The sequence below is a fragment of the Lichenostomus cassidix genome, chromosome 1Aa (assembly GCF_008360975.1).
Source record: "Lichenostomus cassidix isolate B80296 chromosome 1Aa, HeHo_3.0, whole genome shotgun sequence".
Lineage (NCBI taxonomy): Eukaryota > Metazoa > Chordata > Aves > Passeriformes > Meliphagidae > Lichenostomus > Lichenostomus cassidix.
In genome coordinates this window covers 45,615,184-45,629,977 of record NC_139480.1, presented here as the reverse complement: position 1 = coordinate 45,629,977, position 14,794 = coordinate 45,615,184, and the positions used below count along the sequence as shown (strand labels likewise).

Genomic DNA, 14,794 nt, shown 5'->3' with positions numbered 1-14,794 from the left:
AAGTCTCAGCCCCATCTGCATGAATCTTAGGCTTTGTTTTCTGTAAAGAAACAGTAAGAAGAGAATATCTATGAGAATACAGTTTTTAATTTTTTAATATGTAGAGCTCTGAGAAAAATAGAGGAATGTTAAATAATTGTTCTTGAGGTAAATACGGTGGATTTGCAGTAGACGTAGTGCTCTTACCCGTATATATTTGACTTGCCATTTTGTTTTCGTCATGTGTCCTCACACAAAGTACTTTTTGTCTTGGAGGTGACATGCAAATAGAAGTCTTCAAAGTATCTATAGTATCTTCAAAAAATAATCTTTATTCAGTAAGTTCTGTAACTGAGGAAATTAAGATAGAAAACTGTTTGCATACCCATATTTTTTTAATGTTATCTCTGTTTTTATTTATTTAAAAAAGAAAGCTTCCTGGGGGGGAAGCACTGCAAATTAGCATTCTGACATTTCTCTTGGGTGACTTTCCTTCAATAAAGGGCTAATAATTATTGTGATGGATATAGTGATTTCTTCTGCATGCTTATAATTTCAAAATAACTTCTCTAGTTTGATTTAATGGCTTTCTTTGTTCAGGAAAGATGTCTGACTACAATAGAAAGGAGTGCAGAGCTATAGGTTAAGCCCAAGTGCTTCTTTGCTTACAATATACAGAGCTTTGCACTACAGCTGCAATTTCCATGCCAGCCTCCCTTGCCCCCATATGCTTACTTGCCAGAACAGTAAGATACATGCCCTGATGCATCTCCTGGTAGCTGCATTCATATCTGAAAGTTTTGCTCAAAAATATGCAAAATACACATTGTATGTTTGGCTGGAATATATCTGATCAATGCTTGTATTTAAATGTATATACTGCATAAATCTGTTTTAAAAAAAACCCCAACCTAACAGTTATTTAATGGCTGTGTCTTTTGTCAGGAGTGTTAAATGAGCTGGACATGGATGTTAATGAAGGAACACAGATGGAGCTACAAGGACACATAGGGCGATTTCAGGTAATTAAGTTGTGTATTGAACCCTTGTCCTTTTAGAATTGGCTATCTAGATGCATTTCTTCCTGGTTTTTTGTTTTTTTTTTTTTTATTCTGAGTAGTGGCAGTTAGAAAAAGCATATTTTCCAGCATCAAGAAGAATGTGTAGTAGTTTAAGGTTTTCTGTGGGAGTTAGGCATGGTTTGTGGGGAAGTGGGATGGGGTTTTGTTGGTGTGTTTTTTGGTGTCTCCCCACATATCCCCATCCAGTAGAAAAGACAACATCTGGCAACAGCAGGTTACCTCAGGGACTTTGTTTTCCTCCCTGTCTTAGCATTTGTCTTATGTAAAGAGAAAAGTTTGAAGTCAACACCAAAGCATGTGAAGTAATGCAAAAATCCTCTGTTACCACTTTTGCCACCAGCATGTCTTCAGCTGAACAATTTGGTGTAGCAGACATGCTAGTGGTTTATTTCTTTCCTATGGAATTAGTTTTTTTACTCTACTTTTATGGGACTTGGGTTCAGATTTTGTTTGTCCATATAGGTAAAGGTGTTTTAGGTGTGGGAATGGGTAAACCTAAACTGTTACTGATAGTAGTGGGCATAATAGTCTGTAAGAGACATAAGACAAAGTTGTGCACTTGTGAATTGCATTCATTTCTCACTGGCAGTGTTTTAAGGTGCCATTAATTTCTAAATTAAATCAAGGTACTTTAAAGCACTTTACCTTTAAAAATTTAAATTTTGCTTACAAAGTACTAAAAGTTTTATGTGTGTTGCTATCTGCCATTAGTTTCTTAATACTGTGTTTTAAGGGACATGTATCACTTCAGTGAAAAGAATCATGCACTTCATTTGTTGAGATGCTGATTAAAATGAAAATTTCTCATGGCAGCGCCAGTGCTTAGGACTGCTGAGTCGCTTTGGAGGATCAGACAGACTACGTCAGTTCAAGCTGCAGGATGATAATGCAGCAGGAGACAGAGTGAACAAGAGGGATGAAATTGAGTTGGCTATGCAACAGGTAAGGACACAACATGCTAGAGCCTTCAGTCTGAACATTCTACCTGCTGTGTAGATTTGTTTAGTTACCATAGTTTCAGATGATAGTGGTAAAGCTCTACTCTGGCTTTAGTGTGGTATAGGATTCCACGTTTTATTTAAAGTAACCCTTGAAAATATGTTTACCTGGATTTACGTTAGAAACCTTCATTGTTTTGGGTACCAACTGTGAATTTTGAAGGCTTAAATTGATCAGAAATTTTCAAAATGAAAACTAGTTATAGAGGGCAATGGCTAACATTAAATTAGAGCCAAAGGGGACTTAAAATTGTCCAGAAATCTTAGCTAGCAGGTTTGGGAAAGAGGCAAAGTTGCAAGTCCTAGACTTGAAGTAGAAGAGAGTCTGTAACTGAGAAAATAGAATTGTCAGATTCTGGTGAGAAGAGAGGAGCAAAGCATCTTGTTCAGTGACATTTTTTCATGTAAAATTTAATTCTCCAAAGCCTGTAGATACTGTAATTGACATGCTGTCTTTTTTTTTTTTTCCCTTTGTTGGCAGATTTGTGCAAATGTGATGGAATACTGTGAGTCACTGATGTTGCAAAGTGCCCCCAGTTTTCAGCACACTGTTTGTCTGTTTACTCCAAGCCTGTCAGAGTCAACCAACCGAGATGGGCCTCGGCAGGGTGAGATTTTTTGACTTGCTGTTTTATGAGCCTGAATGGTGTGACATTGGGGTTAGTAGAAAATAATGAATCAGAGGCTGTAGTTTCACATACACTAAGTTTATGCCAATAGCTGCTCACTCTCTCATTCTGGAATCCATGCTTTTTCAACTTTGCACAAAGCCAAATCAGGAAACTAATCCTAGTTAAAACAAATTGTTTTCATTCACTTCCCACGGCAGCCTCAAAAACATGTATGTCAGTAAAAAAAAGTGTATGTAAATAAATAGCACAAGAGAGAGGAAGGTCAGGATTTCTTTTTTTTTTTCAGTATTTGTGCTGGATTACATTATTTTAAACTAGGACCTCATGACATGTAAGGTGTGTTTTGATGCTGACTGGAACTCTTACTACAACACATGGCAAGAGTTTACCCTGTGTTATTATGTGGTTGAATGGCAAAAATATATAAATAATAAATTGTCTAATCTAGTTACACTCACACTGCACTAGGCTGACTGCCTTTTAGTACTGCAGCCACAGAACTTTTTGCCTAGACTTTCACTTACGTTACTTCTGACTCAAGTGCAAAGTATGCATGGCAGTGCTTTCATGTCTTTCACTAGGTTACTGACAGAGCACACATTATTGATTTCTTGGGGTTTTTTTAGTTTTGTTTTTCATCTTCAACATCTTGTCTAGATACACAAGCACCAGTGGTCCCTTATTGGCACTTGCCTGGCCTGGGCATTATCGTTTACCTGCTGAAACAGAGCACGAGTGATTTCTTCAGTTACTACGATAGCCATCGTCAGAGTGTTAACAAACTGCAGAATGTGGAGCAACTGCCACCTGATGAAATAAAAGAGGTAATTGTTCTTCTGACTGCATAGTTTTTGTATTGTAGTAACTTAGACACAGCTGTAACAAAGGCTCCAAAGCACCTTACATAAGCAAGTAGTTCCACTTTTTGTGTGTATTCTTTTCTACTCTTGGTGGAGGGGGTCCACAGAATGAGTGATCTAAAACTTCAGGGAAAATATTTGCCTTAACTTTATAAAAGTTGATTTTCATTATAGTTGCTTGGGGATATATTTCATTTTTTCATTTTTTGGTCAGCAAGGTTATGCAAATTCCAAATAGAGAGCAAGGTTTTAAAGAAATAGTAGCTTACAAGAAAGTTCTAGATAGTAATAAGAAATCTTACTTGCTCATTTCTCTCGATGTTCTATGATTTGCTACAGTCTTTGTTTTTACTATTCCTATCACAGTTGTGTCAGTCAGTTATGCCAGCTGGGGTTGATAAGATTTCCACTTCGCAAAAATACGTATTGGCAAGGCGACGCCTGGTGAAGCTAATAAACAATCGAGCCAAGCTGCTCTCCCTCTGTTCCTGTATCCTTTCAAAATTGAATTGACCCTCAAGGTGATGCTCCAGAAAAGCAGAGATAGAAACAGGGGTTTGTTACCTGGATTTCTGACCACTGTGAATGAAAATTTTTGTAAAAATTTAATTTGAAATACTGATCATTAATTTAGGACAGTATTGCTCTGCTATTGCCAGAATGTGTTTGTCAAGTTAGTAATTTCCATTTTGAGACCTTGCTAGGACCTTCTGTACATGATAATAAAGGGATTTTTACAGCCCAGCTCTTCAATTTAGAATCCAGACCCCCAAACATTCACACATGTCCAAGTGTGGTGGAAGAAGTACTTTGAAAAATAATTTTGATGTGCTTATCATAATAGGAATTTCTAGTCTTATAGTCAAGCTTGCATAAACCTAAATCTTAACAATCACCAGTAATTCTGTAGAAATAACCAGTCATGTACAAAAGAATTGTTTTCAACAAAACAATTTTCCCTGCAACCTCAGCAGAGATGTTAGTGCCATCCCTGGCTTTATAACCTCAGCTTTAATTCAGTCTCTGCAGCTGAGGTACCTTTACAAACCATGTGAGTAATCCCTCACTAGGCGTTGGCAGTGGAGAAGGTGACAGTGGTTGAGCTAACCTCTTCAGCTGCTTCCAAGTGTGTAAATATGCTCATGCAGTGAATGTACCATCCAAAGACAACCCAATTGGAGTCCTTCACTGAGATGTGTCTGCAGATATTATAGAAATATGTCTCTTCATTCTTTGGCGCCATCTGGAACACTACCTACTGCACTGCACACCCACTGACTCCCAAGACCCCCTGCTGTCCTCTAGGATGTCATTTAAGAAAGGAAGGCTGCAAGGTAAAAGTTCTCAAATATCAAAATGCTTTTGAATAACTTCTGATGGTTAAGTTTAAAGAAGATTTGCTACTATTAATATCTTGCCTTTTATATTGAATAAAAGAGATTTTGTTCGGGTTTGGCATACCTTTGGATATTCCACTGAAGAATTGGCAATACAGATATTATTGATTCAGAGACTTTTGTTTTTTATGTATTACACATAATCTCCAAAATAAAGTAAAAATACCTGTTTTTTTATTTTTGCTGTTCAAACTAAGTGAAGGTCAGCTAATATAACCAGATCAGTGATCCAAAATATTTTATGGCAAAATATTTCATTATAATAATCTAAGATGGAATTAAGAAATAAAGTTAATATTGGTGGTTTTAAAAGTATTTTAGAATTATAGGCACCATTGATTCACCAGAAGATTTTAAGTTTGAATTCAATTTTTCAAAAAATGGAATGGGAGGAAATCAGGGAGAAGGGATTTGGGGAAGAGTCTTTCCTTAAAGTGATATGTTGTGCGATCAAAATTATTTATGACTTACTCTATTTTCTTTAAATAATTTATGTAAGAAAAAATAGTGTAATTCCTAATGCATAAGTTTACTTTTGGATCAAATTGTAACACTGTTTTTTAAATCTGTTATATGACTTGATACAGAGCCAGTGGAGCAGCCAGCATAATTAACATCTCATTTTCTATTGCCAGATTCCTTTGGGTCAGAGCCAAGCTCGGATTTCAGTAGTGGACTGAATCGAGTGAGCCAGCATGATATAGAACAGGTGAGATGTGACAGTTTGCTGCAGGGTACAGACTCCTGGCTGCCATGCAGCTATTGGGAGCAGTCTGGCTGTTGTTTTCTCACTTCTGAACAACCTGCAGTAGAACCAACAGCATATAATTTAGGATTAATGAAGCATTACAAAATTGTTTTGGAAAATACTGTGGAACGGGTGGCACTTGTGCTGCTGTGCACATATCTTCAAATCTTACTGTGAAGAGTTAAGTAAAAAATAAGCTATACTTAAAAAATAATTCTTTTTCTCTTAGCAACCATTCAAACAGTGTTTTCTTAATAATAGCTTTCCAAAAACACCAGTTATCCTTGAAAGACCCACAATCTGAGGGCAAGTTTCCCAATTTTCTGTGATCGTCCAACTGTTCACTGCGGTCAGCTTCAGCTACAGAGAAATGAGATCAAAAGGGTAACAGGAATTGAGGAGACTATAAAACGTGAACACTGGCATAGAAGTAGTTTCCACTTATATAGCAATTTAATAGTTTGTGTAAATTTGATATAGAGGTGACAGGGGAAAAAAGGTTTTTTTTTAATAAATCCCACTGACATTTTTATGACTGTGCAGAAGAAAACCAAGAAACACCTGTTCTTCAAAACTGCAGTCTCAAGTACCTTTATACACTGTGGAATTGTAAGAAAAGTTGCTGTGTGTTTTGTGATGAGACATCTGTCATTTACTTCATTTGTTCAGAAGTAAAGTATACTTCTTGGTAAAACACTTAGGATGTAGTTTAATTCAATGACCCTTTACATATGTATTAATGAAAAAATGTTGGTGCACATAGATTCTCTAAACAGTCCTTAAAGGACTAGGAAAATTTTAATTGGAAGACATGTTTGTATGACTAAAAGTGACGAAGCTGAATTATAACTGATAATTCTTAAAACAGGAATTTAATTCCTAAAACTCAGAGAGGTGATAAAGTGGTAATACTGATATAATCTGTAAATATACTGAGTCACCCAAAAACTTCTGAAGAAAGTCAATCCACTTTATAATTTAGAGAGAAAAAGTCGAAGGAAGAATGCAAGTAGTACCTATTAGAGAAGTCAGAAAACCTCATTCTTTGTAAAGCAGATCAGAGAATAAATCATGGTGAAGGGGTTGACAGGCAGTGGATTTCAGGAAAAGAAGATTTTGTATTGATAACTGCATCAAATCTCTGTTTTCTCAGCTTCAGATTGAAGCCACGAACAGCTTTGGTGAATCTCTGCAGAAGAAGCTTCTGGACATTGAAGGGTTGTATTCCAAGGTTCGCTCACGATACACCTTTATTCAAGCTCTCGTTAGACGTATCCGTGGTCTCCTAAGGATATCAAGGACCTAAAAGACTCTTAGATGTCTTACATGATACATGCTGCTTGCCCAGTGAAGCAATGTACTAGGGCAGGCATTCTGGATCATCACATTTTATAGATAAAACATTTTCTAAATACTGTCAAAATTATTTTATTACTTTTTTTTTTATCCCTGTGGACGAGTTTTGTGTAATCTTTCCTACTGCTCCCAACTTGACATTAGAAATAAAGGATGGTTTACAACTGAGTTATGAGTAATGTAAAATTTCAAGCAAGAAAGAATTCTAATGGAGGACATCAAGGAAACAGGAAGTTCTGCAGCTGTGATGATAACTGCATTTGTGGATGCTTTCAGAGAAAACTGAAACATCTTTGTCTGTGTTCCCGTTTCACACACGGATTTAATGAAACCGTAGGGTTCAGGTTTCATCACTTGCAGACTGATTACTGGAGTGTGCATTCTCTATTCATTTTGCACCATGAACTGCTTATTTCTGCTCCCTCTTGTCCTGACTTTTTTTTTTTTCAGCTGAAAAGTACAAGCTGCTTCTCTTTGAACAAGTTAATATGAGAAAAGTGATGAAAGTCATGGAAGGTGACTGCTCTAGGTTTGGTTCTTATGGCTGGGGGAGTAAAGATTCCTGTGCTTTTCTTGCTGCAACAGAAATATAAAAACAGAATAAAGTGCATGGGGAGGAAGAAGCACTTGTGAATGGTAGGTTGGTTCTGTAGTTAAGATTGTTCTCCTATGAGACATTCATATATCCTTGTACCTTCTCTAAAATATTAAAAAAAGCATAATCATTGATTATTGACATGAGAGCTGTTGCACTTCTCCCGCACCCCAGTCTGAGCTTACGGCCCACTTCATGTGTGCCTTGTACCTTGTTTCCCGAGTTTTCATTACATAACACTTCACTTTTTTAATGATTTTACGTTTACTTATCTACCCAACCTACTGCCCGGGCTGCATCATTTTTGCGCAGGGATGATGACAGCGCTGCTATCAGCTGAGGCTTGTCAGCAGCTATTCCTGTTTTACACAGCTGCACTTTGGCTGCTGACACCCACCAGCGTTTTTCGCGTTTCTGCACCACTCTCGGGGAAAACCAAGCACTGATCCAAGATTGCAATGTCAGAGAAGCCCAGCACACTGAAAGCAGGCCGTGTTTCCAGGCCGGTCGGCAGCCCGGCTCGGTGCCGGCAGCGCTGAGGCCCGGGGCTAGTGCTTCCGCCAGGCCCCGCCCGCCCCCTGCTCGCCGCAGATTCGCCACGCGCTCCGCCTGGGCCGCGGGTTTTATTCTTTAAATCTTCCTCCCCGCTCTCCTTCCCCCCGGGCGTGTCCAGGACGGTCCCGCTCTCGGGCCGTTCTCTCCTCCCCGGGGTGCCGCCCGGCTCCGTGTGCCGAAAGGGCGGCGGGAGCAGCACGGGGCGCTGTGTTTACCCGGCGCGGCGCTGACGTGGAGCCGGGCGGGGCGGCAGGGCCAGCGCGGCGAGGGCAGCGCAGCGGGGCGGGCCGGAGCGCCGGCGGAGCGGAGAGCAGCGGCTCGACATGGGTGAGCGGCGGGGGGCGAGGGCTGCCCGAGGGGCCCGGCAGTCACAGCGCTGGCCGGAGGGGCGGGCGGGTCGGTGTGGAGTGCTCCCTCAGGGCCGGGCGGCCTCAGGCTGAGGGCCGCGGCTGGGCGATGCTCACCTGCCCCGGCCGGGTGAGGGGAGCTGCCGCCGGAGCGCCTGCAGGCCGCGCTGGGCTGCCGTGAGATGGGTGTGCTCGGGTATATCTTCATGCTTTTGTATCCTCATCCTCCTGACACTTGGCAAAATTAAACTCTGATTCCGGTCTGTAATGGGCTCTTAATAAGCAGTGAATTAGGAGAGGAGGTCTTGCAGACTAGGAAACGAAGTAGAGGGAATAACCAGAGAGGCCCTGAGTGTAAGGGTTAAGCGATTGACGTGAAGCTGTCCTGTTGCAGATGGGATTTCAGCAGTGTTTTAGTGTGGGAAAAGCATACGCAATGGCATATAGAAAAGGAAGTGAGAGGTGTTTGGCAGCAAGCAAAGTTACTGACTAAAAGAATTTTCAAATCTTAGCCTTCCCTGAAAGCAGTGGTAACCTAGTTGGAATATTTCTGTTGAAATGCCTATTTCCAGCTGAATTCTTCTAAGGTTATTTGCCTGTCTGGCAGTAAGTGGTGCCATGAGCAGCACTATGCAAACTGGCATCTGATGGTTCCTTACACCTTCTTGTTTTCCAGGTCTGTAGTGTGTATGGCTTCTGTGCAGGATGGGCTTAGAAGAAATAAAACAACCTGTTATCAGTCTGAATTCTTTCCAAAGTATAAGCATACCCCCTCCTATAAGCTTACTGCTCCCTCCTTTCCCTGGAAAGGCGTCAGATGCCTAGACAGGCAAACATAGGAAATAATTTTTATCAAAACATCTTTCAGTAAGATTTTGGTTGCAAGTCTTTAATTTGTCTCTGATATATTTATCAGTGTTGTCAGTGATTCTGGCTTGTTGCATGTTTCATTACCTTTTGCAGGCTTCAAGTGTATTTACAAAATTATTATTTAATATTAGAGATGCTTGTTATGAAAATCATTGAAAAAAAATGTAATTGTTACTGGCTTAGAACATTAGTTTTCTTTCTATGATTAAAAGTCCAATAGGCATAAATCAGATATTAGCCTGGCCACAAGTAATCTCGCATGCATTTAGAGAATAAACGAGATGCTGGGGCAAGTCAGTTTTGAAAAAAAGAAAGAAAAGGACAATTAAAATCAGCTCCTAGACTTCTCTGTAGCATTAATGTACTTGATTTAGTGCAGCTTCGCAGTTTGTAATGAACTGATTTAATATATACCTGCTGATTTATACCTAATTTTAGGAAAATTAGTGGATGGTCCTGTGGAAGACCATAAACATTGATGCTGAATTCTTTCAGACTTCTTTCAGTCCTTCAATAGTCTCTGGCACTGAAAAGGCAGAGTCTGGTACAAGCAAAGAAGATGACTCAGATTTTGGCAAATGAGAGAAAAGAAAAAAATAAAATTGTAACTGCAGTAAGAAAGCTTGATGCTGCTGCAATATGATTTGCTGGAGTGAGCTGCCATAAAATCATAAAATGGCAACATAAGCCAGGAGGACATAATGTAGCTGAGCACACAGTGATCTGGGCAACAACCTGAACTTGTCTTTTTTCACTGGAGAAAAAAAACTTCTTGTAGTCCAGTGAGAAATGAGGTTGGTCTGTCTGCCTTTGCATATCCTCCACAGTGCTGGCTGACACTGCACTGTCTCTCTCTTCTGGTTTTTGTAGGGGGCTTTTTCTCCACCATCTTTTCCAGTTTGTTTGGAACTCGAGAGATGAGGATTCTCATCCTGGGGCTGGATGGAGCAGGAAAAACAACCATTCTCTACAGGCTACAAGTTGGAGAAGTAGTTACCACCATTCCAAGTAAGTGACCTGCCCATAAGGAGAATATTTGCCCATAGCCTGTGGTTTGCCTGCAGCTCTAACACGTAAACTTTGTGGGCTGAACTTACTACATGCTTCCTTCATATACAAAAGGAGCTTATCTTGTGGGAGCCTTGCACTGTTGTATCTTTTCTTGGATAAAACTGTTACAAAAGAACATTTTGTGCTGCCCTGAAAAATGCAAGAAACATTTGACCTTAAGATTGTTAGCATGATTGGCAGGCTATTCGTGACAGGGCAGTGTTCAGTAGATCTTAACTGTGGACTGTATAATTATTTTCTTTCCAAATATAGCTATTATGAGAATTCCAGAGCTCATTGTTGCTGTACATAGGATGGTGTCAGTGAACCATACCCTTTTTTTTATAAGAGTTATATAAATACTTTTGTTTCACATGTAGAAGAAGAAATCAGATTATTTAACTTGACATTCCATAGAAAATGTAACAAAACTCAGGGTGAGGTTTTGTGGAAGATGATGCTGATTTAAAGAAATGTGACTGATCTCACCATTTGTCTTGGCATTCATGCAGCCACAGCTGCCCAGTGTGTGTGCCTGAGTAGCCTGGCCATGATCACTCTGTGTATCCTGAAGGACAAGGGATGTTTCACTTCTGTGTCCCTGTCATGTGTGTTGTGTTCCTCCTGAATCTGACTCTGGTCAGGTCTGTGTTACATTTTAGAAGCCAGCAGTTTGCTGGGCCATAATCTTTTTGCCCCGAGGCTTTTGCCTATTTCAGCCTCCATAAATTTTAAGCAACCTGTGCCCACTGTTCACTTCCCTATGCTGTGTTTCTCTGGGCTGGCAGGAAAAGGAATGACATATGTGATATACTGCAGCTTTGTTGCCATCTTCCAGACATCGCAGTGGCAAGTCCTCTGCTGAGAAGTTGGTTCTGCTTTGGTTCTGCTTTGGTTCTTATGAGAGTGCAGACCTTGTGTGGACACAAAGGACACATTCCTTAGTGTTCTCTGGCTGTCAGCTGTGTATTTGGTTATCACAGTGGGCCAGTTCTTTAACCCTTGCTCTGTTTATTTTGGTGGTTTCAGGCACACTTGTGCTGATTTTTAACAACTTAGCATTTGTTACAAATCTATACGTTTATGACGTGGTTTTATTGTTCAAAGAAGAAAAATTTTTGCATTATTTTGGGTCATGTTTGTTGGGGTAACTTTGCAAAGGGCATGAACTTCATTATGCAGCTACTGAGAATTTTCAGGTCTGAAAATCTTAAAACTAAGTGTTGCGGTATTCTTCAGAAAAGCAGGAAAATCACCAGTAGTGAAATTGTTTAACTTTGTTTCAGCCATTGGCTTCAATGTTGAGACGGTGACATACAAGAATCTGAAATTTCAAGTTTGGGACTTGGGAGGACAAACAAGCATAAGGTAATAGATCTTTAGAATCAATTAACTTTCTCTAAAAAATGCCAAGTTCTTGAAATTCTCACAGCAGGCACTTCTGAAAATGGGTTATGTTTTAAAAACAGCCCATTGTCAGGAGAGCACTTTGATCTGATGGAATTCAGTTTGTAAAACCTGTGATGCACTACAGATTGCAAAAACCCAAGCAAGTGTTTCCATTCGTATTCAGTTTTGCTTTGAGAAACAAGTTTATTAGTGTAGTAGGCAGTTGAGTAGCATTCTGAGAAAGAGTGGAGCAGGTGATACAAACCCAGAAAATACTTTGCATTCTTAATAATATTGAAGTTGATTGAGGTATAGATGGTAATTTTTTAGCAAGCTTTGCAAGTCTTGTAATGAGTCATTATCAGCATTCCTGTGTGATCCTTTTGTGATTCCTTTTTCAGTGCTCAGTAGCAAGGTACAGCAGTAAGATAGAGGTTCTTTCCCTTTTTAGTTTCAGTGCAGTAATTCTGAAAAAGGTGGTTTGTTTTGATCCTTGTTAATTACTTGCCTGTATGAATTACTCATTTAAGATTTCTCTGGTTATCCTTCTGTGGTGACTGTAATGAAGAAGTTTGTGTCTGTAAACTCTCTTTGCCCTCCTGTCCCTTGATTATGGACCTGATGCCCTGCAGTCTGATTCCCAAATAAATCTGCCCCCAGCATTTCTGTTCTTTCCCTATTTTCAAGCTGCTTTTTTTTATTTGCTTTATGTTGGGTTTGGTTTTGTGGGTTTTTTTTTTCTTTTATTTTTTTGCTGCCTTGGAGAGTATTTGTTCTGTCCATTTTTGTAGCTTCTTGGAGATGTCTTCTATTTGTCTCCTGGGGCCTTTCACCCCAGAGATAATTTTTACTTCCTCTGGGTGATCTGTTTTTAATTATCTGGCTAAAAAGAACTGCTAACATGCAAATTTCATGACTGGAACTTCTGTTTCTTCTGCAGGCCCTATTGGCGGTGTTACTATTCTAACACAGATGCTGTCATTTATGTGGTGGACAGCTGTGATCGAGACAGAATTGGCACTTCAAAGTCAGAGCTTGTTGCTATGTTAGAGGTAAGGAAACAGGAATGATAGTTGTTATCAGTAAAACAAATTGAGAAATTAAAACTTTCTTTGGAGTGACTGTGAAATTTGATTGAGTGAATCAAGTGAAGCTCAACTTCATTTGTAGAACTTCAGCCCTCAGCATAGCCTGTGCAGCACTTCTGACTGAAAAAGCACTAAATACTATTTCATGGGTTTGTACAGCATTATCTGGGCAGTTAATTGCATGTAGCCTTGTGGTCATATGAAAATTTACATGCCTGCCAGGACAGCTGTTGAGTACTGCAGTGTGGCAAAATCAGGCCCTAAAGGATAATTAGTATCCTACTATGTACTAGTATCCTACTATGTACTAGTATCCTGCTAAGTAATTAGTATCCTACTATGTTTTGAAGCTGAAGAACATATGTAGAACAGGGTAATATAGGTAAGATGAGTTGTGCAACTCTTCCTTTCTCTCTCTGCCCCCCAAAATACCTGCAAGCTCATTTAATGAGGCATGTTTTGAAACTGCCTCTATGTGGTGTCACACTGGAATTGAAAAGAAACATTCTTTCACTGAAGAATTTTCTAAAGAACAGAAATCAGCTAAGAAAATAATTGAGAGCTGCTGAAGTTTCTTTTTATTATACACGTTTTCTCTCCTTAAATAAATTCAGTAAGAGTCTCTGCAACAACATCCACTATTTTCACTTTTTCTTAGGAAGAAGAGCTGAAGAAAGCCATTTTGGTGGTGTTTGCAAATAAACAGGACATGGAACAGGCCATGACTCCCACAGAAATGGCAAATGCCCTTGGCTTACCAGCTTTGAAGGACCGAAAATGGCAGATATTCAAAACCTCTGCAACTAAAGGCACAGGGCTTGATGAAGCAATGGAATGGTGAGTAACAGTCTATTTATGCTTTATTTATAGGCTTAATTTCACAGATTTGGTGGGGTTTTTGATAAGACTGGATTTGTGGATAGTCATGAAAGAGTCAACATTAGAAGAATGACTGGTTTTCTCCTAGAAATATTTCAGAAGAATTGAAATGATTTTTCAGTAAACTGACTTAACCTTTTTCCTAGGTTGGTGGAGGCCTTGAAGAGCAGGCAGTGATACAAAACTGACCAGTGCAAGGAAATTTCAGCTATAGCCAGCATCCTCCTTTCTGCAGTTAAGTATTTTCAGGCCACAGATACTTGTAAATAGGACAGATCAGAATTTGACATCTGTAATGTGGATGCTCTCTTGAACTGTAAAACTGAAATAAGTGAATGTCTGTGTACATTATCGTACTCCATTTCTTTCTTTTTGTTTAAAGAATGTACTTATGTTAATTTGTATGAAAGTCTTACTGGCTGGGAAAGTTGTTGGTTTTTGGTTTTTTTTGTCATACCCCGTTCCTTTGGTGGTTTTGGTGGCCAGCATATTGGTGTAGTTAGAACACTAATAAAATCTGGAACTGTCAGCTATGCCCAGAGGTGTGTTGCTTGCTAGAGGCTGCTTGCTTGCTGCTTGCTTTACAGAAACAAATCCAAGTCCTGCCAGTTCTAGCAGCCACAGAGCTGAACACCTACAGAGGTTTCCTTAAGCTGATGTTGTTACACTTCATAATTCTTGAGTGTAGACACTATTAGAGTGAAGTACAGCAGCAGAGCACAAGTAGTGCACCTCTGGCTGCCCACATGGGTGTCTGAAAGGAAAATCAGTGTCTTCAGTAGACACTACTGCCCTGATGTGCCAGTGCTATAACTTGAATTTAATTTCCACCTTCCTGAGCTGTTTCTCCTGTACTCTTGTCTTAGCCAGAAGTGGCAGGTAAGTAGTTTGGTATAGCTGCAGGAGCTGAAGGCCAAATCAAAGTCAAGAGGCCGAGTTTTCTCTCCAGGACTGGTTGTGTTCACAGGC

At 39.7% G+C, this 14,794-nt stretch overlaps 2 protein-coding genes across 2 annotated transcripts in view; both read left to right on the top strand.

The window, feature by feature from the left end:
• The window catches only part of NUP205 (nucleoporin 205), a 46,691-nt gene extending 39,471 nt beyond the window's left edge, over nucleotides 1-7,220 (top strand). Inside the window, exons 36-43 of the mRNA XM_085047310.1 lie at nucleotides 925-1,001; nucleotides 1,875-2,003; nucleotides 2,541-2,667; nucleotides 3,349-3,515; nucleotides 3,918-4,041; nucleotides 4,757-4,885; nucleotides 5,584-5,657; nucleotides 6,850-7,220. Of these exons, the coding sequence (XP_084903436.1) occupies nucleotides 925-1,001; nucleotides 1,875-2,003; nucleotides 2,541-2,667; nucleotides 3,349-3,515; nucleotides 3,918-4,041; nucleotides 4,757-4,885; nucleotides 5,584-5,657; nucleotides 6,850-7,002 (980 nt within the window). The 3' untranslated portion in view covers nucleotides 7,003-7,220. The remainder of the gene's footprint in view (nucleotides 1-924; nucleotides 1,002-1,874; nucleotides 2,004-2,540; nucleotides 2,668-3,348; nucleotides 3,516-3,917; nucleotides 4,042-4,756; nucleotides 4,886-5,583; nucleotides 5,658-6,849) is intronic.
• A 1,178-nt stretch (nucleotides 7,221-8,398) lies between these two features.
• On the top strand, nucleotides 8,399-14,354 carry ARL1 (ARF like GTPase 1). The gene is made up of 6 exons (XM_085047322.1): nucleotides 8,399-8,529; nucleotides 10,290-10,427; nucleotides 11,756-11,837; nucleotides 12,799-12,910; nucleotides 13,605-13,783; nucleotides 13,972-14,354. The coding sequence occupies exons 1-6, from the start codon at nucleotides 8,526-8,528 to the stop codon at nucleotides 14,000-14,002; spliced, it is 546 nt and encodes a 181-aa protein (XP_084903448.1). The 5' UTR covers nucleotides 8,399-8,525; the 3' UTR covers nucleotides 14,003-14,354.
• The last annotated feature ends 440 nt before the right edge of the window (nucleotides 14,355-14,794 follow it).

Excerpts from the sequence above, each read along its gene's own strand:
- ARL1 (XM_085047322.1), top strand. Across the intron at positions 10,428-11,755 it reads AGTAGTTACCACCATTCCAA|CCATTGGCTTCAATGTTGAG; the intron begins GTAAGTGACCTG and ends ACTTTGTTTCAG. Across the intron at positions 12,911-13,604 it reads AGCTTGTTGCTATGTTAGAG|GAAGAAGAGCTGAAGAAAGC; the intron begins GTAAGGAAACAG and ends ACTTTTTCTTAG.